This window comes from Carica papaya, chromosome 3 (assembly GCF_054855325.1).
Source record: "Carica papaya isolate Zhongbai chromosome 3, ASM5485532v1, whole genome shotgun sequence".
Taxonomy (NCBI): domain Eukaryota; kingdom Viridiplantae; phylum Streptophyta; class Magnoliopsida; order Brassicales; family Caricaceae; genus Carica; species Carica papaya.
This window is the reverse complement of record NC_142311.1, coordinates 5843574-5865628: the sequence shown is the minus strand read 5'-3', so window position 1 is coordinate 5865628 and position 22055 is coordinate 5843574. Positions and strand designations below refer to the sequence as shown.

The 22055-nt window shown below is 33.6% G+C and overlaps 2 protein-coding genes across 3 annotated transcripts; one reads left to right on the top strand and one right to left on the bottom strand.

Moving 5' to 3' along the window:
- The first annotated feature begins 891 nt into the window (after positions 1 to 891).
- On the top strand, positions 892 to 5184 carry LOC110815825 (protein unc-13 homolog). Its single transcript, XM_022043784.2, has 5 exons — positions 892 to 1997; positions 2084 to 2968; positions 3062 to 3517; positions 3617 to 3803; positions 3891 to 5184. Exons 1-5 carry the CDS (start codon positions 1407 to 1409, stop codon positions 4853 to 4855), a joined length of 3084 nt encoding a protein of 1027 aa, XP_021899476.1. The 5' UTR covers positions 892 to 1406; the 3' UTR covers positions 4856 to 5184.
- A 1223-nt stretch (positions 5185 to 6407) lies between these two features.
- Positions 6408 to 10115, bottom strand: LOC110815858 (protein NRT1/ PTR FAMILY 5.2-like). Of its 2 annotated transcripts, XM_022043824.2 has the most exons (4): positions 9615 to 10111; positions 8587 to 8804; positions 7526 to 8097; positions 6408 to 7433 (listed from the first exon to the last, which is right to left on the bottom strand). In XM_022043824.2, the coding sequence occupies exons 1-4, from the start codon at positions 9733 to 9735 to the stop codon at positions 6539 to 6541; spliced, it is 1806 nt and encodes a 601-aa protein (XP_021899516.2). In that variant the 5' UTR covers positions 9736 to 10111; the 3' UTR covers positions 6408 to 6538. The 2 variants fall into 2 exon arrangements, with proteins under 2 accessions (XP_021899516.2, XP_021899517.2); XM_022043825.2 differs by lacking the exon at positions 8587 to 8804 and having other exon boundaries at positions 9615 to 10115.
- Between the last annotated feature and the right edge of the window lie 11940 nt (positions 10116 to 22055).

Below are 22055 nucleotides of genomic sequence, written 5' to 3'. Positions count from 1 at the left end.
ATATTCTACCTTTTTTTTTTTCTTATTTTTATTTTCTTACTCGTGAGAATTCATATTAATATTTAATTTTCAAAATTATATTAAATTTTTTTTAATTTTGTCTATTATATAAAGTGAAAATGAGAGAAATAATTTAATAAATTGGAAATAGCATAATTTTCTTTTTTTTTAAGTTTTTAATCTTTTATCTATATATATATTATTAATTAAGTGATAAAGACATATGCTAATAAATAGAGTTGAATTTTTAATAATTAAAAATAAAATTCTGATTTTAAAATAAATTTATTATTTTTTATTAGTTATATATATATATATATTTTATTGTTGAGACTGTATACCGGCTTCTTCATGCATTCTACATTTGTTATGTCAACTCGTTTTTAACTATTTTCTTCCGAAAACTATTATGTATTTAGGAAAAATGATATATATGTATATATTTTTTAGAAATATCATAAAATAAACAGAAATCCTGTTTTTTTTTACGTGTTCTGTCGTTAAGTTTTCCATCTACGCTAATAATTTATCACTTAATATGTAATTTTTATTAACCAAATTAATAATACCCTTTAAACATTTTTAGAACTCCAAAACACACAAACAAGAAATAGCCTACACACAGAAAGAATTAACACTCAACCATCATATATATTATTACTTATATATATATATATATGTATGTTAAGGAAATAAACTGATAATAAATAATCACATGACTAATTAATTTTTCTAATTTTTTACTTATATTATTAATCTGTATATACGTAAACTATGGAGGACCAATGCACGAAGAGACTAAGATCACAAACTGTTTTATAACCCAATTACATCTAATACATGTACGCATATAATATATATACATTCACACACACGTATATACACACCCAATATCCTCTCTCGCCATCAGTTTCCTTCTTTTTGCTGGTTCTGTTCGTGTTTGGAAGTTATATCCACTTATAGCAGCTCTGTCCGTGTGTATGTGTGTGTGTGTGTATACATATATAAGATTATGTATATATAATGTGATCCAAAAGAAAATGCAACAAGAAACAAATGAGGATGCCGAGTAGAAAGAAAGAAAGAAACTAGTTTGATAGCAGAGAAAAACCAAACCCACAATAGGATTTCCTTATTACTCGCATTCTCTTCTCTGTCTCCCGATTACCACCACCCCATCTTCTTCGTTTTCTTCGCATCGACGTTCTATCTTTCTCCCTCTCTACCACATTAGCGTTGTCAAAATCTAAACAAACCCACCTCATCTTTCTCTTTCCCTCTCTCTCTCCTCCCTCCACCTCTCTCATAAACAATGTTTCCCTTCTTCCCCATCCCTCTTCCCCCCAATATCTAATCCCCTTCTCGCCAGATTCCCATTCCCCATTTCCTTCCGTTTCCCCCCCGCAATGGCCCACCAGGCCCGCGGGGATCAATCCTTCACCTCCGCCCAAGTCTCCAGCTTATGCTCCCTCATTCCCACCTCCGACTCCGACCTCTCCTGGCCTTTCGGCAGGCTCGATGGCCTCGACCGCCATGACCTCCGGGAGACCGCTTACGAGATTTTCTTCACCGCTTGTCGCTCATCGCCAGGGTTTGGTGGTCGGACCCCTCTCACGTTCTACTCTTCTCATGATCACACCGATGGCGGGAATAGTAGCTCGGTTAACGGGACACCTTCCGGACAGGGCAAGACCTATGGGGTGGTCATGAGTCCGACGAGTCGGGTCAAGCGAGCCCTGGGGCTGAAGATGCTCAAGAGGTCTCCTTCCAGGAGGATGTCGGCCATTGGCGGAAATGGGGGTGGTGGGTCGGCGCCATCTTCGCCGAGTGCTCACACGCACGGGTCAAGCCCGTCAAATGTTAATTTCTCGACGTTGCCGGCGTCGAGGGCACGGCGGCCGTTGACCTCAGCAGAGATCATGAGGCAGCAAATGAGGGTGACAGAGCAGAGCGACAATCGGCTTAGAAAAACGCTCATGAGAACTCTTGTTGGCCAAGTGCGTGACTTTTGCATTAATTAATTAACAAGTAAATTTTATTCATTGTTTTCATTAAATTTCTTTGATAAATATGTGGATGGCAGATGGGTAGACGAGCAGAGACAATAATTCTGCCGTTGGAGCTTCTTCGACACTTAAAACCGTCTGAATTCAACGATTCCCACGAGTACCATTTTTGGCAAAAACGCCAGCTTAAAATTTTAGAAGCCGGTCTTCTCCTTCACCCCTCAATTCCTCTTGACAAATCCAACAATTTTGCAATGCGTCTACGTGACATCATTCGAGCTAGCGAAAACAAACCCATTGACACTGGTAAAAACTCTGACACCATGCGCACCCTCTGCAACAGCGTGGTTTCCTTGTCATGGAGAAGCACCAATGGCAACCCTACGGATGTTTGCCATTGGGCTGATGGGTACCCTTTGAACATCCACCTCTATGTTGCTCTCCTCCAATCCATATTCGATATCAGGGACGAGATGCTTGTTCTTGATGAGGTTGATGAGCTTCTAGAGCTGATGAAGAAGACATGGTCTACACTTGGGATCACTAGGCCCATTCACAATGTGTGCTTCACCTGGGTCTTATTCCAGCAATATGTTGCTACCTCTCAAATGGAACCTGATCTTCTCAGTGCCTCTCATGCTATGTTGGCTGAAGTCGCTAATGATGCTAAAAAGCCTGACAGAGAAGCTCTGTATGTGAAGCTTTTGACCAGCATGTTGGCTTCCATGCAAGGGTGGGCAGAGAAGAGGCTGCTTAACTATCATGATTTTTTTCAAAGAGGAAATGTTGGCTTAATCGAGAGCCTCTTACCTCTGGCATTATCGTCATCCAAGATTTTGGGAGAGGATGTGACAATCACTGAAGGGAAAGGACAAGAGAAAGGAGATGTATTGTTGGTTGATTCTTCAGGGGACCGCTTGGATCACTACGTCAGAAGTTCATTGAAAAATGCATTTGCCAAGGTGATCCACTATTGGATTTTACATATATTTTAATGTTGCCCCTTGTTATATGTAAACACCAATTGATCATTATCAGTTTGATTATTTCAACAGGTAATAGAAAATGTAAGGGCTAACTTCACAGCAACTGAAGGATCAGAAGAAGAAGCCCAGCTTCTACTTCAATTAGTAAAAGAAACAGAGGAACTCGCCTTGAGAGAGAGAGAATGTTTTAGTCCTATACTCAAGAAGTGGCACTCTGTTGCTTCAGGGATTGCGGCTGTGATGCTACACCAATGCTACGGCTCGGTGTTGATGCAATTTCTAGCAGGGAGAACTGTTATCTCTGCAGAAACTGTCGAGGTCTTGCAGAGAGCTGGGAAGCTTGAAAAGGTTTTGGTCCAAATGGTGGTTGAAGACTCCACTGAGTGTGAAGATGGAGGCAAAGGGCTTGTACGAGAGATGGTTCCGTACGAGGTTGATTCGATTATAATGAGGTTGTTGAGACAGTGGATTGAGGAGAAACTAAAGGCAGGGCAAGAATGTCTTCACAGAGCAAAACAAGCTGAAGTATGTGGGGGCAGATTACAGTTATTTTATTTACAAAAATCAAAATTTTCTGGTTGTTTCTTAGATTTCTTTAGCTAATTTCCTCAACTTGTGGTGCAGACATGGAATCCAAAGTCCAAGTCAGATCCCTACGCACAATCAGCTGGGGAGATGATGAAATTGGCCAAGGACGCCATAGATGACTTCTTTGAAATCCCAATAGGAATTACAGAAGACTTAGTTCATGATCTTGCAGAGGGTCTAGAGCGTCTCTTCCAAGAGTACACCACCTTCGTTGCATCATGTGGTAATTAAAAAAACAATCCTTTGTTCATCAAAATCAAATTTTGAGTTGGTGGATTGTATATTTTTGCTAATGATAACATTATGACAGGATCAAAACAGAGTTACATCCCTGCACTCCCTCCTCTAACAAGATGTAACCGGGACTCCAGGTTCCTCAAGCTCTGGAAACTAGCAACTCCATGCAGTGCTGCATCAGAAGAACTACAACAACATGTGTTAAATGCTGGACACCATCCTCGTCCGTCGACAAGTCGTGGAACTCAGCGCCTTTATATCCGCCTTAACACCTTACACTATCTAGGCAGTCATCTGCATGCCTTGGATAAAGCCCTTTCCCTCTCACCAAGGATTCTTCCTTCAACTCGCAACCGTTTCAGGCACCGTAGTAACTCATCTTCCTATTTTGAATACACCTATGCAGCCCTTGATTCTGCCTGCCAACATGTATCAGAAGTAGCTGCATATCGCTTAATCTTCCTTGACTCAAATCCCGTCTTCTACGACAGCCTTTACCTTGGCGATGTAGCCAATGCCAGGATAAAACCAGCACTTCGAATCATGAAGCAGAACCTCACTCTCATGGGTGCAATTCTTGCGGATCGAGCCCAAGCTTTGGCGATGAGGGAAGTTATGAAAGCCTCATTTGAAGCATTCCTGATGGTTTTACTCGCAGGAGGACACTCTCGGGTGTTTCATCGAGCTGATCACGAGATGATTGAGGAAGATTTTGAGCACCTAAAGCGATTATTTTGCGCTTGTGGGGAAGGATTGATACCAGAAGAAGTTGTAGACCGGGAAGCAGAGACAGTGGAAGGGGTGATAGGATTGATGGGGCAACCAACTGAGCAACTCATGGAAGATTTCAGCATTGTTACGTGTGAAACAAGCGGGATAGGAGTTATGGGAACAGGACAGAAGTTGCCGATGCCACCAACAACTGGAAGATGGAACAGGTCAGATCCCAACACAATATTAAGGGTTTTGTGTTACAGGAATGATCGAGCAGCAAACCACTTCTTGAAGAAATCATTCCAATTGGCAAAGAGAAGATGATGATGATGAAGATGTTGGGTTCTGTTCCATGTATATATATTGAAGATATTTCATCTTCCATGATGTAAATTTGCTACAAAAAACTAACAAAAAAGGAAATTTGGGAAAAGAGCACTGCAAATGTATGTATTCATTCAATAGGGTTAAAACCTTAAATGCCAAATCAAGACATTGTTAGAGGGAAAGAGAGAAAAAAAAACACACACACACACAGAGAGAAAGAGAGAGAGAGAGCATATTGTAATACTTTTTTGTCGTAAAATTCTTTCACTATTTAGTATTAGGTGTTGTTAGTGAGTTGTATGTTATAAACATATGTTTCTCTACAATTACTCTGGTTTGGAAATATGTTTTTTATATTGTTTGTCAATATTCAAAAAAGAAAAAAAAAACGTGTGATATGTATACTACATCTTAAATTTTTAATTTAACAATATTAAATAATTATATTAGTAAGACAAATTGTAGCTCTTCTTTTTATGAAGTTAAAAGCTTGAGTTTAAGTATAATTCATATCTTATCTAGAAAAACAATCTCAACAACATCTGATAAAAGTTCTTTTTTTAAGCGGGCTCATGAAGAGAATGCCTTCTTCTTTCCTACTGATAATAGAGCAGATGAAGGTTTTCTCTGTTGTCAACAATGGAGGCTCCGCTGGTTAAGATGGATGCTTCACACAGACTGTAGGGGTCTCTTTCTCATGTGGGTTCGTGGGTTCCTGAGTTTAGGCTGTGGAGTTTGATTGTTGGATTGGGTTTGATTTTTTTATGCTACTTCGTGATTACTCGTTAAAAAAATTTATGCTACTTTTATTATTTTAAATTAAGTTAAAATTTATTTAAAGTTAAATTATTATTTTTATAATTAAAATAAATTAACTAATAGTTTTGTTCTTTTGAACAATTTACATTTCATTCTATTATTAGAGATTAAAAAAAAAATCTACTATGATGAGATAAAATTAACTACTCCATTAAAATTTCCAGTAAAATTTTTTCAATTCTACTTTAAATTTTTTTTAGGATGTGAATTTTCATATACTGTAATATAATTTTCTTTTTTCTAGTAATTAAAAACAACAAAGTATTCTTTTTAAAAGAATTTTGATGCAGGTAAAAATCTACAAAAATATTAATTGTTCCTAAGAAAATATTATTGATAGAAAAATTAATCCTCAAAACCCACATAATCACAGTAAAAATTTTAAAAAAAAAAACGAGATTTAAGATAATTCAATAAGTATAGCTACATCTACAAGTAACATTGAGGAAAAAAAAAAAATCATTATGATAATTTGAGAAAATATTACTAACAAGATTACAAAAAAATTTTAGAAAAATTAAAAAAAAAAATTTAGATATATATAAAATATCTCATATAATAAATACAAAATATTTACAAAATATATAGAAAATATTCTCATATATATATAGATAAAATATTTCCATAATCAAGCTATATCAACAATAATATACACATATATAATTTGAACAATATATACACGTGACGGAGTAAATTAGCAAAATAAAATCAGAAGATGAAGATGTTTAACTTGCACCGATCAAAAGCTATCATAGGCATTAGCATAATTGCTTAATTAACTAAGTTACGTTTACTTTCCCCTTGAATTTATACAAGCTGCAATTATTGTTGACTGTATACATATACATAATTATAAATTCGTTATTGGACTAGCGATGGCTTAAGCTGTTGTTGGTTGGATTCCTTGACACTGGACATGAGCTCCAATTGTTTGGCAAGCACGTCCATGGAATCTGAAACTTCAGCCTTATACACATAAAACCTAACGACAAACAAGAAGAAAAGGAAGTTGACACAGTTGAGTATGGCGAAGAATGCATAGTAATAGTCCAAGTGAGAAGCATTTAGGTTGTTCAGAATCCATCCTTGGCGACCATGGCTTTGCGTTATCTCAGAAACTGTGGAAAGAAGAAAGCTGCTGATAAAATTCCCGACGCCCAACGTGGTTGTGGAATATGAAGTACCCAGACTTTTCATGCTCTCAGGTGCTTGATCATAGAAGAATTCAAGCTTTGCAACCTCTAGAAAAGCATCTGCTGCCCCCATCAGAATGAACTGAGGTAGTAAAATGAATATGGTCAACGGAACTTGACCTCCATTTTCAATCAACCCATTTTTTCTAGCTACACTCAGTCTGTATCTATCCATGAAAGATGCAGTTGTCATAACCATGATGTGTAGAGTCATGCCAATTCCCATTCTTTGCAGCAGAGAAACTCCTCTGGGATTCTTGGTCCATCTTCTCATTATCTTCACGAACAATCTATCATATAAAACAACGGTGACAAGCATAGACGCTGTCACAAATCCAACTAAGCTGGCTGGTGGTATGTTGAAGTTGCCGACACGTCTGTTCAGAGTGGTGCCTTGTTTTATGAAAAGGGTGTTAACCTGAGCCATCATTGTGCTCGGAACAAACGTTGAAACCAAGATGGGTAACATTCGAATCATCTGTTTGGTTTCTTCTACTTCTGTGACTGAACACAAGATCCATGGATCAATTGAACCTGTTTTGATTGAAGCTTTGTTGAGGAACCTGCATATACAATATATAGCATCCACAAATTTCAGAATTCAAACTACACTAAGTTGTTTAAATGAATTATCTTTATGTTCATGAGGAACTACCTCAAGGTTGGAGTTGGGTCAATCTTGAATTTGACATTCTTGGCATACTCTTCAGAATCAAGTTCATAGAGTTGTGTGGGATCGGTGGGGAGAGGGAGACTCCATTTCTTGAGAGCAGCAACAATGACTCTAGCCATCTTGGTGAAAGGACTGCCAGTCGGGAGTTTGTGTCTGTAAAAGGGTGAGCCGGCCAAGAAGATGGAGATTGATACAGCAAGGCCAAGGGTCGGAAGAGCATAGCCCAAAGTCCAACCCACGTTGTCTTGTATATACACAAGAATTGTGTTGGCAAAAAGTGTTCCAAAGAAAATGCTGAACACCCACCAGTTGAAGAATGAGAGCTTGAGTGATTTCTCCTTGGGATCAAAGTCATCGAATTGATCAGCTCCCATTGTCGAGATATTAGGCTTGGTTCCGCCGGTTCCAATTGCCAGCGTGTAGAGTGCGCCAAAGAATACGGCTAGCTGTAAAGTTGAAGCTTTTTTACAGTCTCCTCCTCCATTAATTGATTCGGAGCAAGGAGGTGGTTTTAGTCCAGGGACTGATACTGCTAGGGTTAGTAGAGACATCCCCTGCAGAATCAAATAAACGTTTTATGAACCCTTACATAATCCAAATCCTGATCTTCATTTTTCTTTTAACGCGAAATGGTGAAATTAACAGTATTAATCGAGGTTAAAAAAGAAAAAAAAAAAAGATGTTGGAGTCAAGTGCGGACAAGAGACAAGTTGTGAGATCAGAAAGCGTGCGTGGTCCACCTGTTACGTTTGGTGAATTGTTATTATAATTCATATGATACAGATCGCAGATCACGACTTTTTCCTACCCCATCGCCTTATAAAACCAAAAGTTCATAGTCAACACTTCTATGTCCACTGATTAACTCGTCTATATACGTACAGAACAGATATATGTAGATAAGGTAAAAGTTAAATTTTAAACGCAATTATGAAAATGTTAGATAGTAACAAATGCACGAAGCATATATTTATTGGGTGATCCAGGAGTAGAAATTGAGTTAATTAAGTGGTAAGAATAGTAAGATTAAAATGGATAGTTACCGAGAAATAAATGGCGGAAGAAATAATGAAGGTCCAGTAGCGGCCAAGATGGGCGTCGGCGACGTAGGCGCCCAAGACGGGAGTCATCCAAATTGTGCCAACCCAGTTGGTGACGTTGTTGGCGGATGTCACCGTGCCCTCGTGCAGCTTCCGAGTCAGGTAAAGCACCAGGTTGCTCGATATCCCGTAATACGCCATCCGTTCAAACACCTCATACACTGTCGTCCACTTTTTACCAGTCATATATATATTTATATAGTTATATATATATATATATAATAACATAACCGATGGGAAAAGTCATTAATTGTAAGTGATAAATTTCATGGGTCCAATCATATGTTTTTGGTTTTGGAGCTGTTGTATTGAGAGTTACGGGTCGGAGCTTTTAGGAGATTCAATTTCTGAATTTTTGGTTATAAAAGACCAAAGAAAACCAGTTATGGATGACAAGTATTGGGTAATACATATACATTATATTTATATATCTGTAAAACAAAAAACAAAAAAGACCCGGAATATGTGGCTGTCGAATAAAAAATTATAATTTTTTTGAAAAAATCTGGGTGTGAATTTGGAGGTGGGGCTGTGACTGTTGAATGTTAGAGGAAACATAAATTAGTAAAAGAGAAAAAATTTCAGTTGGATGAAGAAGATTGAAAACTCAGTCAATGAAAACGTAAAATACAGGAAAAATGGAACGAATGCATGATCTGTAAAGATTCCTTCTCTTCTTTTTGAAGAGATATTGAGTTAATAGCACGATTTTCGGCTGAGAATTCTTTTTCAACAAAATACGTCTGATGGTAGAAGTAAAATCTCGAAACGGAATCTCAATTTTTGCAGGAACATATTACAAGTGATGGTAAAAAGTAAAAAGTAAAAAGGAGAAGATGAAGATCATCTTGGTAGCTTTAGTATCTAGATTTACAGGTACCTTAAAAGATTAAAGAAGATGATGATGAGCAGAAGATATAATTTATAGATGGAAACTGAAAAGAAGAGAGAGAGAGAGGTAGAAGAAGTACCAACTATAAAAGAGCAAGCTTTCCATCGACCTCTTTTGGATTTGAGAACAGGGTTTCCTCTAAGGTCTACAGTCCCATCTTTTGTGTAATCATCAATCCCTTCTTCCATTTTCATCACCATCTTCTTCTTCTTCTTTCTTGGTCTTCCCCTGCAACTCTTTTCTCTCTCTCTCTTTCTCTGTGTAACTCTATGTATCTTAACCCTTTTTATACACCTCTCTGGCTGTGCTTATATTCCTAGGACCCAGCAAGCCAGCCAGGCCCAGTTTACGCATTTTACAGCTTTGCCATCGTTATCTTTCCTTTTCATTGGCTTTCACTCCTCAATTCACTCACTATTATCCAACAAAAAAGTTCATAAATGAGATTCAACTATATTATATTATATCATACTCCATACCTTCTTTCTTTCTTATTAATTTGAACTACCATGGAAATTAAATTCATTCATTGACCATTTTCTTCGCCTCCAGATTCTATACGGAGAATCTGCATAACGGCACCCAATTATCAGGAATCTCGGATGAATCTTTTCTTTGGTATCTGGTAAAATAAACTACCTCCATTTTCTTAATATTTAACTACGATTTTTAGTTTTTTTTTTTTTTTTTTAATTTTATTTTCTAATAGATCTCTCTGCCAAACTCCTAACCCGAACCCCGAGAGGAAAATTAAAAAGAAAAAAACAAATTAGGAATTAAAAAAGTATGTCAGAATTAGAAGACTTTTGGGTCTAACATCACCAAGAGATTTCTTCAATGCCAATGCCTCCGAGATGACTTGCCAAAAACAATCACTACTTTTTTTTTTCATACTAATCGACTTTACCTTCCTACAAGAACACAAATAGATTGTTATATTAATTAATTATGTGTATTATTTCTCTTTCAATGAATTGAGACTTTGGATTTTGATGGGTGAGTGGAGAAGAGGGGACGACAACAGTTCAATTATTCATCTCAGATCGGTGGAGCTGTCCATGAATGGCATTTTTTTTCTTGTCAGTATATATATATATATGTATATATGAATTTGAATTTGAGAGTTAAAAGGGTATCACATGTCAATTTAATTATAAACAACAAGTCATATTTTATTGAAAGTACTACTCTCATGTGACAAGACATGCATGCATCTACTCTCTCCCTTATTCCTCAACCAAATTAATGTTCTTCTGTACATAATGTAATATGTGGGTTGAGATTACATATAACTTGGTTATTGTAATTTTATAAAAATATTAATAACTTAAATTTTTAATCTCAATAAATTAAACATTATATGTTAAATATTAACAGTTCATAATGTGAATCAAATATTATAGATCGGTCATTGTTAACTCACAACATATTTAAAAAATAATGGTATTTATATTTTAAAATATAATAATTTTAACTATTATACAATTATGTTGTTATTAATTAATATAATAATTTAATAGTGTTTATAGTTATAGATATTAATGTAAATAAGTAAATAATTAAATTCATCTAAAATGTTTCACAAAAAAAAGGGGATGTAAAATAAAGAAGCTAATTTAATATGAACTTCAAAAGATAATTCTACCAAAAGAAATTGTGAATAATTTAATAAAATAAATAATAAATATGATTGAAGGTTAAAAAAATATATATTAATTAATTATATGAAATGGAACGTAAATTTTATTAGATATAAAATAAAATCAATAATGGATTAAATATAAAATATAAAAACATTTTAAAATATATATATATATATTGTCGGGGACGCATGGTCCAACTTTCTCGTGTTGATGCTTTACATGGAATGGTAAGAAATAAAAATTAACAAAATAACATTGTGGAAGTTTTTTGAAGTAACATATATATATATATATATATATAGAGAGAGAGAGAGAGAGAGAGAGGTGTGCATGCTCAAAGTGTACAACCATCTATCCGCCCAAAGATATTAAGCCGATGCTCTTACATATATATATATATTACAAATTAAATTCTGATACAAATTAAACTCACGTGTGTGTGTGTGTATATATATGCAGAATATTGGTTTTGGGATTAAGAAAAATAATTTCTTTTTTCACTAATCCACATGTAATCTACAATAATTGTGTATAGTAATAATCAATAATTAGAATGTAAATGAGAAAAAAAAAAATCACTGGTTTTGAGAAAACAATCATTTTCTGGGCAGCAAATTTTATTTACTTTAAAAAATTAATTTTAATTTCTCCAAATTCTTTTAAAAAATAATTCTTAATTTTTAGTCAATACTTATACATAATTTTTTTTTTAAATCATAATTTGATAAAAAATATATGTTAATATTGAAATGGTAAATGAATATAACAATTTTTCAATGACTATAATTAAAACCTTAATGCATATATAATAAAATCACATAAATATATATTATATAATGATAATATAAGTTAAAATAATGATTTGTGTCTTTTACAAGTGTTCACAAGCCCACAAAAAATTTTCTAATATCCCGGTCTAAAATTTGATTCGGGATTAATTTTAAAATTAAAAAGAGAATATATATATTTATAAAAATATAATTTTTAAATTTATAAATATTATTTAATGTAAAATTAAGAAAAAAATAGGTTGATGAAATTGAAAATAATTTTAGGAAAAATGGGTGAAAATTTAGGTTTTGAGATATTTTTAAAAGAAAAATCAGAAACTGGACGTCAAAACGCAATTAATAAAAATTGTGCCATGTAGGACCGCCAAATCAGCAATTCCGATAAACCGGAGCACACCCCGTAGCAAGGCACGCTGACTCGGTGCCACACAGAAGGCCACGCTAGTAATCCGCATGCCTGCGATCGGACGGTTCGAATACGTTCTCGCTCGCGTGGATGGTTCAGATCCGTTCCCTCCTCATACACAATCGGACGGTCACGATTAAACGAGATGAACGGTCTTAATTTGTTCTCTCTTTAAACACAATCGTACGGTCCATATCAAATCACGATGAACGATTCAGATTCATTTTCTTTTTAAACACGATCGGACGGTCGAGATCAAACGCGATCAATGGCCCAGATTTAAGAGAGACGGGTATAAATATCTCATTTCATACCGAACTCATACCCTAGCTGTCAGCCTCCCGCCGGAGAAGGGAGTCGTCCGTCGCCCGCCGTCGCGCTGGAGCCACCTCCAACAGCCAAATAAGGTAAAAATTCTCCTATTCACTCGAAATTTAATTTTGAACACTCCATAACCAAACCAGAGCAAAAGGAACGACGGATGAGTCAAAAACTGCAGGTAAAACCCGGCGGCACTACCGCAAAAATAAAAAATAAAAAATCACCTCCGATGACCCCCTCATAGTTTCCCACTTCGTGTGATTTTTTCACTATTGTGTTCACCATTCTGTTTTCTACAAGTTGACCGAAGAAAAACATTCAGCCGCGAATGTGAGCCGGCGGAGCCGCCGTACCGGAAAATTTCACTGCCAGTAAGTTTTTATTTTTTAACTTTTTTTTGCCAACCGAAACCCCTTAACGTGTTTTCTCGTATGGATGGATATAAAACCGGTCAAAACCAGCTAAAAAAACCGGTCAAAACCAGCTAAAATTGATCGAAAACGACCAGTTCGAGGCAAACCACCATCGCAGGTGGCAGTGTCGTCGCTGGAGTAAGGTGGTGCTGTGCCGGAATTCTAAAATTGGTCAAACAAAGTTTTTAACACTGATTTTAAATTTTTTGGGGTATTTTTAGATATGTGAAGTATATTTTTACCTCAACAAAAAAATTCAAAAAACTCGAAGATCGCCAGTAGGTGCAACTGAAAGTTTAATATTTCAGATACCGATTCGGATAAGAATCCCTTACTTTATTCTCCGTTATGGAATTGAAGTCTAACTATCAATAATACGGTATTTTGCAAAATTTAGAAAATGTTGATAATTAATTACAGGTTGCTAATGGAGCTGCAACCGGTTATTTATTATTGTTTGTTATGTTTTAACTGATTGTTTGATTTTACAGTTTTAAATGTATGATAATACATTGAAAATAGATAAGATGATTCAGTTGTGTTTTCTTGATGCATATATTGCTTGTTTTGCGTTATTTACAGTTAAATTGTGAAACTGAAAATTAAATATAAATGAAAAATTGATTAGTTAAGTGAATGAATGAATGATAGTTTTACTGGATATCTTAGGAGATGGTGAATGGATCGAGCACATAGGTAACCCTACCATGAATATCGTCTCATACCAAACGGGTTATCGAGGATTGGTATTTTTGACACTCATACCAGACGGGGTATGGGAACGACCCGTTTTACCCTCATACTGAACGGAGTATTGAGAGATTATATTTTTAGCACTTATACCATACGAGGTACGGGGACGACCCGCTTCACTCTCATACCAGACTGGGTATTGAGGGATGATATTTTTAACACTCATACCGGACGGAGTATGGAGACGGCCGGTTAGTTGACAAGTTTTTATATGAGTTCACGCGTAATGGGATATCCCTATGGACCCCAATGGATACCAGTAAGCAAATAAAAAGAAAAAATTATTATTCTTACTTACTTGATATGAGATTATGATGTTGTTGAGCTATTGTCTCTATAGGTCGGTTTTGAAAATCTCGCAAACGGTAAATATGTAATAAATAGTTTTACTTATGATAAATGAATTTACTTAATTACCAACCTTTATTTCTATATCGGTGAGTAGTGTGATATTCTTACTGAGTTAGTGTAGCTCACTCTTTCATTAATTATTTCAGATTAAGAGAACCAAGATTCAAATTTTGATCAACAAGGGGGGTTGTGAATAGTTTACCACCCGAATTTTCTTCAAAGGCTAGTGAAGGTTTTCCTAAGATACTTAATTGTTTACTTTCCATTTATTTTTTGATTTGTCGCTTGTTCTTTTATAATAATAATTCTCGTATATCTATTGTTTATTATAAATTATTATGTAAAAAATATAAACTATAACTCTATTATTTCGTTTCTATATTTAATTTATAATTTATTTTCTTTTAAGTTCCGAGCTATTACAATTTTATTATGAGTTCTAATATTGAGTTTATTTCTAACACTGTATATAATATATAGTCTCATGAGAAATGAAAAAAATATTACGATCGTTGACATGTAAACACTAAAAATGAATCAGAAATGAAATATATATATATATATATATATATTTATGCAAATAAAAGAAATTTGTATAATACAAGTGGGTATTTACCATAAAATAATATAAAATAGATAAAACAATTGAAAGTTACAAAACAAGGTAAGTAGTCAAATGTTATAAAGGAATAGACCATTAAGATACACATTGGCATCAATTGAAAATGAATATATCTATATATATATATATATATTAGTAAATCTCCTTCAAAACATTCAAATTGAAGGAGATTTACTAATCTCCTGATATATACATATACATATACATATATATTGATTGATGATATTATAATGACATGGGGATGATATGGAAAAAGATGAATACGACATCTTATGTGGGACCTCCACAAGATCCCAAACGTCAGCTTATTTTATTTTCTTGGGTTGTAGGAGAGTCAACTTTATGTCGGGACCACCTTCCAGTAGATGCTGAGATTCTTCCACACCTATTTATTATTATTATTATTATTATTATTATGGGAAAAGTAGTTTTGTCTTTTTCTTCTTCTTCTACTTCACCAACTGCAACTTGGTAGCAATTTCACACTCTCTCATCTCACTTTGCCTCTCAATTATTATTGTTCTTATTTTTTAATATTTTATTTTCCTGGATCGCAGGCTTCAATTTTTATTTTTCTAATTAAAAATAGACCCGAAAAAAATAACATTTAGATCACTGAAATAAAATATAATAAATTTTATCTAATTATGTAATAAGACTAACAAATTTAATTAAATAACATTTTATGTTTATGCTTTTCTGATGCAGAGTTTTTGTTGATTCTTGGAATGCTATTTGTTTTCTATATCAGTTAAGTTCAGTTTATACTGTATGTTTGAGATTGTAGGAAATATATTTAAAGGAATAAAGTGTTTGAAATTACTTTAAAATACAAAATTTTTATTTAAAAAATTCAATTATGCATTTAAAAAATAGTAACTAAATTAAAGATGTAAAATAATAATAATAAAATTAGGAATAAGTTCCCTTTTAATAACTTATACTGTGATGCCCAAATTTAATTTTATGTAAATTAAATTAATTTATAATTGTAAATTTTTTTATTTTAATTTAGTGTAAAAATAAAAAAAAATTTGATAGAGTATGAAATTGAAAACGATTTTGAAAAAAAGTGGTGAAAATTTTAAGTTCTGCGAGTATTTTTTAAAGAAAAATCGGAAAACGTATGTCAAAATGCAATTTAAAAAACTTGTGCCACGTAGGATGCCCTGTCAACAGCCCCGACGAACCAGAACGCGTCGTGTGGATACGGACGCTGACGCAGTGCCGTCGCCGGAACACGCAAAGCCGACGTGCCGGAATTCTGAAATTGACCAAAAATGGGTCCTAAGACTGATTTTGAATTTTTAGAATATTTGTAAGTACTTATAGCGCGTTTTAATTTCCGAAGAAAAATTTAGAGAATCCGGAGACCGTCAATAGCCGCAGTCAACAGCTTAGCTTTTCGGGCATCAAATTGAGTAAGAATCACTCATCATATTTTCTGTTATAGAATTGAAGTCTAAATAAATAATAATACACTATTTGATGTAATTTAAAAAATATTCATAATTAATTACGAGTTATTAATGGAGCCAGAAGCGAAAATTATCTATTGTCGATTATGTTGAATTATTTTATAGTTAATTGCATGATAGTATTTCATTGATCGATTTTATAGTTTTGAATGCATGTATTGTTTGATTTTTGTGATTACCATTAAATTGAAAAATGGAGACTGAAGAAAAATGAAAAATTGTGTGATTAAGTAAATAGATGAAACGGCAGCCTTACTGGATATCCATGGAGATGGTGGACGGACGGGGTACCATAAGGAACCCTACCGTGAATGTTATCTCATACCAGACGGAGCATCGAAAATTGGTAATTTAGCGCTCATACCGAACGTGGTATGAGGATGTCCAATTTCACTCTCATACTGGACGAATTATTGAAATGTAGTAATTTGGTGCTCATACCGTATGGGTACGAAGACAACCCGTTAATTAAGAATGTTAAAACTTGTGGAGTTAATGAAGGATAACCAATACCTTTATATTTCTATATATTAATTTTAATTTTTAAAATTAATCTCGAATCAAATTTCGGACTTATGTATTACAAGTATTTTTTTAATTTAACAATAAATTTTAATTTAATAATTATTTTTATTTATTTTTTAATATTGATGAATAGGTTCAAAATTTTGTATTACGTTTTAGTTATAAAAAAGAACACACACATTTTAATTGATTTTAAGAGCTTTACCTTTGAAGTCAAACGAAGTATATAGGCTAGTGGATTCTTCTCATAGGCTGTGAAAATTCAAGTGACAAAAATAAAAAGAAGATCCAATTCAAGCGTGCTGATTTAAGGATAAACATGTATTTTTCTAAGATAAAAAAAAATTTCAAAATATTTGACTTTTGACCGAGGCGCTGAAAATTCGTCACTTTAGTGGACTCAAAAAATATCAAGCAGTCAATAAAGACAGACCCCATTAAGTCCTAATCCATTTGTTTAAATGAGTGATGGTAATAGAATCATAAATAATATTAATTTAATGAATATAATCTTATCGAACAACAAATATTCATAATTTAACTCACAAGTTAATCACCGAGAGTTTGTAGCATTCTTCAAGAACAAATTAATTAATGATGGTACCATTTACCATCTACTTATAAAAATATTAACTGAGAAGGAAGGGAAGAGAAGATTAATAAGAAATGAGAATCAAAGCTCTTCCCATCTCTGCCAACTTTCAAAATATAACTATGAATTTCAGAAAAATAGCAAAGTATTCATATATGCACAGGTCTATGAAGATAAGTTTGTACCATTTAATTCATATAGGGAATAAGAGGGACAGAAGGTTTTAGGTCTTTTAAGATATATTTTGTTGTGTAATGGGGTTGGGTGTTGGGTCCAAAATTCACGTGCTTACTGCACATGAAAATGAAATTTTGCAGCTTTATCAAACCCACTCCCAATGGTTGAGGAACACAAGACTCACATTTCCAATTTTTATCAACAATTTTTGGACCATTCAATAAATGAATGGTCATCCTCCAATTCTTGACCTAATTTCTAATTTTCACTCTCTCTTTCTTTTCCATATTTCCCATTTTATACAACTCAAATTAGGCATATACCTTTTCCATATTTCCCATCTTCCTAAAAATGATTTTACTATTCCCCCTCCCAAAAGCTATGTATGTATTTCTTTTTTTTTACTTCCTTGTTGTTTTAGAAGGTATTTTGTTTGGTTCCTTTTCCTTTCCCCCCACCTATGTCACTCGATTGAAGCAGAAAAATCATGAAAATGCATAGAAGCTAGGAAGAAATAAGAACAAGATTGGAATGAATTGGAAAAAGGAGTCATCTTTTTTATTTCTGTCTATGTTAATTCTTTTATTTTTCGTCTCTATTTTTTTAATTTTTGTTTTATAATCTTATAAGATCTTTTAGTGAGATTTTTCTTTTCATTTTTTTTTTTGGGTATAAATTATAATTATACGTAATTTTTAATATAAATACAACAAACTAATTAAAAACCATAAATCTAATATATTTCGTATTAATAAAAATAACGGATATTTAAATTATTTGTTTAATATAATATAAATATTAAAACAACTATTTATTTGTATTATAGAGGAATCACGAATACAACATAATATAATTTTTTTTTTGTTATTTTCTAAATGTCAAATAAGATGTCGATTCATTCTCAATAGAAATTTCTCTATTAGAAAATATTTATTTTGTATTTAGATTATGAAAGAATTGAAATATTAAGGGATAATGTGATGTAGCAATAGGAACAAGCTTGATGATGACATTGGTCTAGAGAAGTATAGTTGTAGCCTCTCTATTTCAAAGCTAGAAAAAATTAGAATAAAATCTTTTGCTGTTGTTAGTTTGTGTATGTCTGTGGAATCTAAATCTAAATGGCTCTAACTTGGCTGTTGAGTTATGTCAACTATTTGGGCACAAGTGGCCATAGACCCTCAACTCAATTTCCCACCAACTTTGATTATCACATTCATATTTTGCAACCCATAAAAATTACACATTTACTCATCATACATTTATATGTATATATACAAAAATGGAAATGGAAATGGATGCACTTTTTAGTAAAATAAGTGCTCATAAACTTAGTGTAACGACTCCAGAAACTCTAAAGGATATAAATTATAAATTTAATGGGGAAGCGAAATAAATAGTTAAGGTTTACATTCCTTACACAATAACTAAAATTGCCAAATAGGGCTTACGAGAATAACTCTACTAAAAAAATAACTAATAACCAGAGAAATAAATTAAAAGTAAACAAACTGAACGTCATACTCGCAACCCTCTTGTGGATCGGGCTCTGGATCTTGGTCCTCTTAATCTGAAATGGTTAACGAAAGAGTGAACTACACTAACCTAGTAAAAATATCACGCTATTCACCGACACAGAAATGAATGTTGGTATAAATCATAAAAACAACTAATGGAGCTCTTAATTAAGCAAATTCGTTTATCATAAATAAAATAATTTACCACCTACTTATCATAACGAGATTTACAAAAATAACCTATATAGTCAATAACATAACACATATCATAATTTTATACGCAATCGGTTGGAATAATAATTTTTTCTTTTATCAGCCTACTGGCATCTATGGAGATCCATAAAAATGTCCCCACTACGCGTAAATTTTTTTTTTTTAATATTTTCAATTAACGGATCGTCCCCATACCATGTCCAGTATAAGCGCCAAATTACTAAATCTCGATACCCCATCTGGTATGAGACAACGTTCACGGTAGAGTTCCCAATATACCCAACCCGTCCACAATTTCTTAGGATATTCAGCAAGATTGTCGTTTCATCTATGGACTTAATCAAATAATTTTTTGTTTACCTTTAATTTTCAGTTTTTCAATTCAACCGTACTCCCATAAAACAAACAAAGCATGCATTAAAGGAATACAATTGTATCCCAGTTTTTCCATTTAACTCTAATTCCATAAGGCAAGCAATACATGCATTCAAACTATAAAATCAATCAATCAGGTATTATCATGCATTCAAACTGTAAAATAAATTAACAAAATCAACAGTGAATAACTTCTGGTTCTGGCTCCATTAGTAACCTGTAATTAATTACGGATATTTTTTAAATTACACAAAATACTGTATTATTATTAATTAGACTTCAATTTCATAACCGAGAATAAGGTGATGGATTCTTATTCAAATTGATATCCGAAATGGAAAACCTTTGACTGAGCCTACTGGCGGTCTCCAAGTTTCTTGAATTTTTCTTTAGAGATTAAAACACGCTTTAAATACCTAAAAATATCCCCCAAAAAAACCCAAAATCAGTGTTAGGAACCCTTTTTGCCCAATTCTGGAACTCTGGCACGGCGGCTCCGTCGTGCTTCGGCGGGCGGCGGCTTACCTCCGGTCGACTGTTTTCGGCCAGTTTTGTATCAATTTCTGTGAGAAAACACGTTAAGGGGCCTTGGTTGGCTGAACAAAATCGAAAAATTAAAACTTACCGGCGGCAGGGTTCTCCAGTTCGCCAGCTCACCTTCGCGGCTGGGTGTTTTGTTTCGGTCAACATGTAGATAAGGAAACGATGATTAAAATGGTGAAAGAATTACGCATAACGAGAATCGAGAAGGGCTTCATTGGATGCATTCTTTGTATTTTTTCGCGGCAGTGCTGCTGGATTTTACCCGCAGTTTTCAGATAATCTGCCTATCTTTTTACTCCAATTTGGTCATGGGGGTGTTTAAAATCGAAGTTCGAGCAAAGATACCTCTTTTGGCAGTCGTAAGTGGCTCCGGCGCGGCGGCGTGCGGCGGACGACTTCCTTCCCAGCAGCTGGCTCTTCTTTTCCAGCGGGGGGTGTCTGCAGCTAGGGTTAGGGTTTGGTGTAAAGAATGTTATTTATATTCATTCTTTTTTAATCTGGAGAGTCTATCGTGTTTGATTTGGACCATCCGATCGCGATTAAATAGGCAATGAATTTGGATCGTTCATCATGATTTGATCTGGGTTGTCCGATCGCGTTTAAATAGGAAATGGATCTAAACTGTTCATTGTATTTAAATCTGACCGTCCGATTGCATCTGGGGAGGGAACGGATCCGAATCGTCTGTGCGCGCGAGAACGAATCTGGATCGTCCGATCGCAGATAAATGGATCGCCCGCGTGGCACCTCGTCAGCGTCTCTTGCCATGCGGTACACTCCGGTTCGTCGGAGCCACTGACTGGGCGTTCTGCGTGACAATTTTTTTAAATTGCGTTTTGACTCCCAGTTTCTGAATTTTCTTTTAAAAATACCTCTATAATCTAAAATTTCACCAATTTTTTTCAAAATTATTTTCAATTTCATCATCCATTTAATTTTCTCCATTTTTACATTAAATAATAACAAGAAAAAAATAAAATTTAAATTATATATATTAATTTGAATATTACAAATTAAATTCCGGTTATTACACTTTGGCAAAAAAATTGAAATTGAAACTCTCTTAATCTAAAAACTAATAGCATGACATGAATAGATTTTTTGATCCATAATTAATCATTTATAAAGACCATATATGGTAAAAACAAAAAAGAAATATAAAATTAAATAATATTCATCATATTAATTTGTATCATTACAATGTTGTCCTTTAATGTAAAAAATTAAGAAAATTAATAATTGAAAAAAGTTAAACATACAATTTAATGAATTTATGGAACCCATATTTTGTGACACGAGTCCATTTCATCTATTTTAATTTTAACAAATATTTAAGTAAATTATTTGAACTTAATTAAAAAAAAATAAGTATTAATTAAAATAAAATATAATTTAAAATAATATTCAAAACATAAAGATACTCAATAATATATATAAATAAAATTATAAAAAAATGATATATATTAATCAATATTTCATTAATTTCAGTAGAATAAAAAATAAATAAAAATTTATTAATCATATATATATATGTATGAATAATATTTTAAAACAACAAAATTAATCAAAACTCAATTAATGTGAATATAATTAAGAATTTATCAATTGGGACGGAGAATGGAATAAATATATAATTTAATTTATACCTACTCTATATCTGCTTTAAATTTTTCATTTTTCAATAATTCGCTAGTCATAGATTTTTATCTATTCCACTGAAGAGGGATTGGAATTGCCATTCTGTAAACCTAACCTATGAAGCTTGTCCAAGCCCAAACCCATTCGGCCATTCTATTGCAA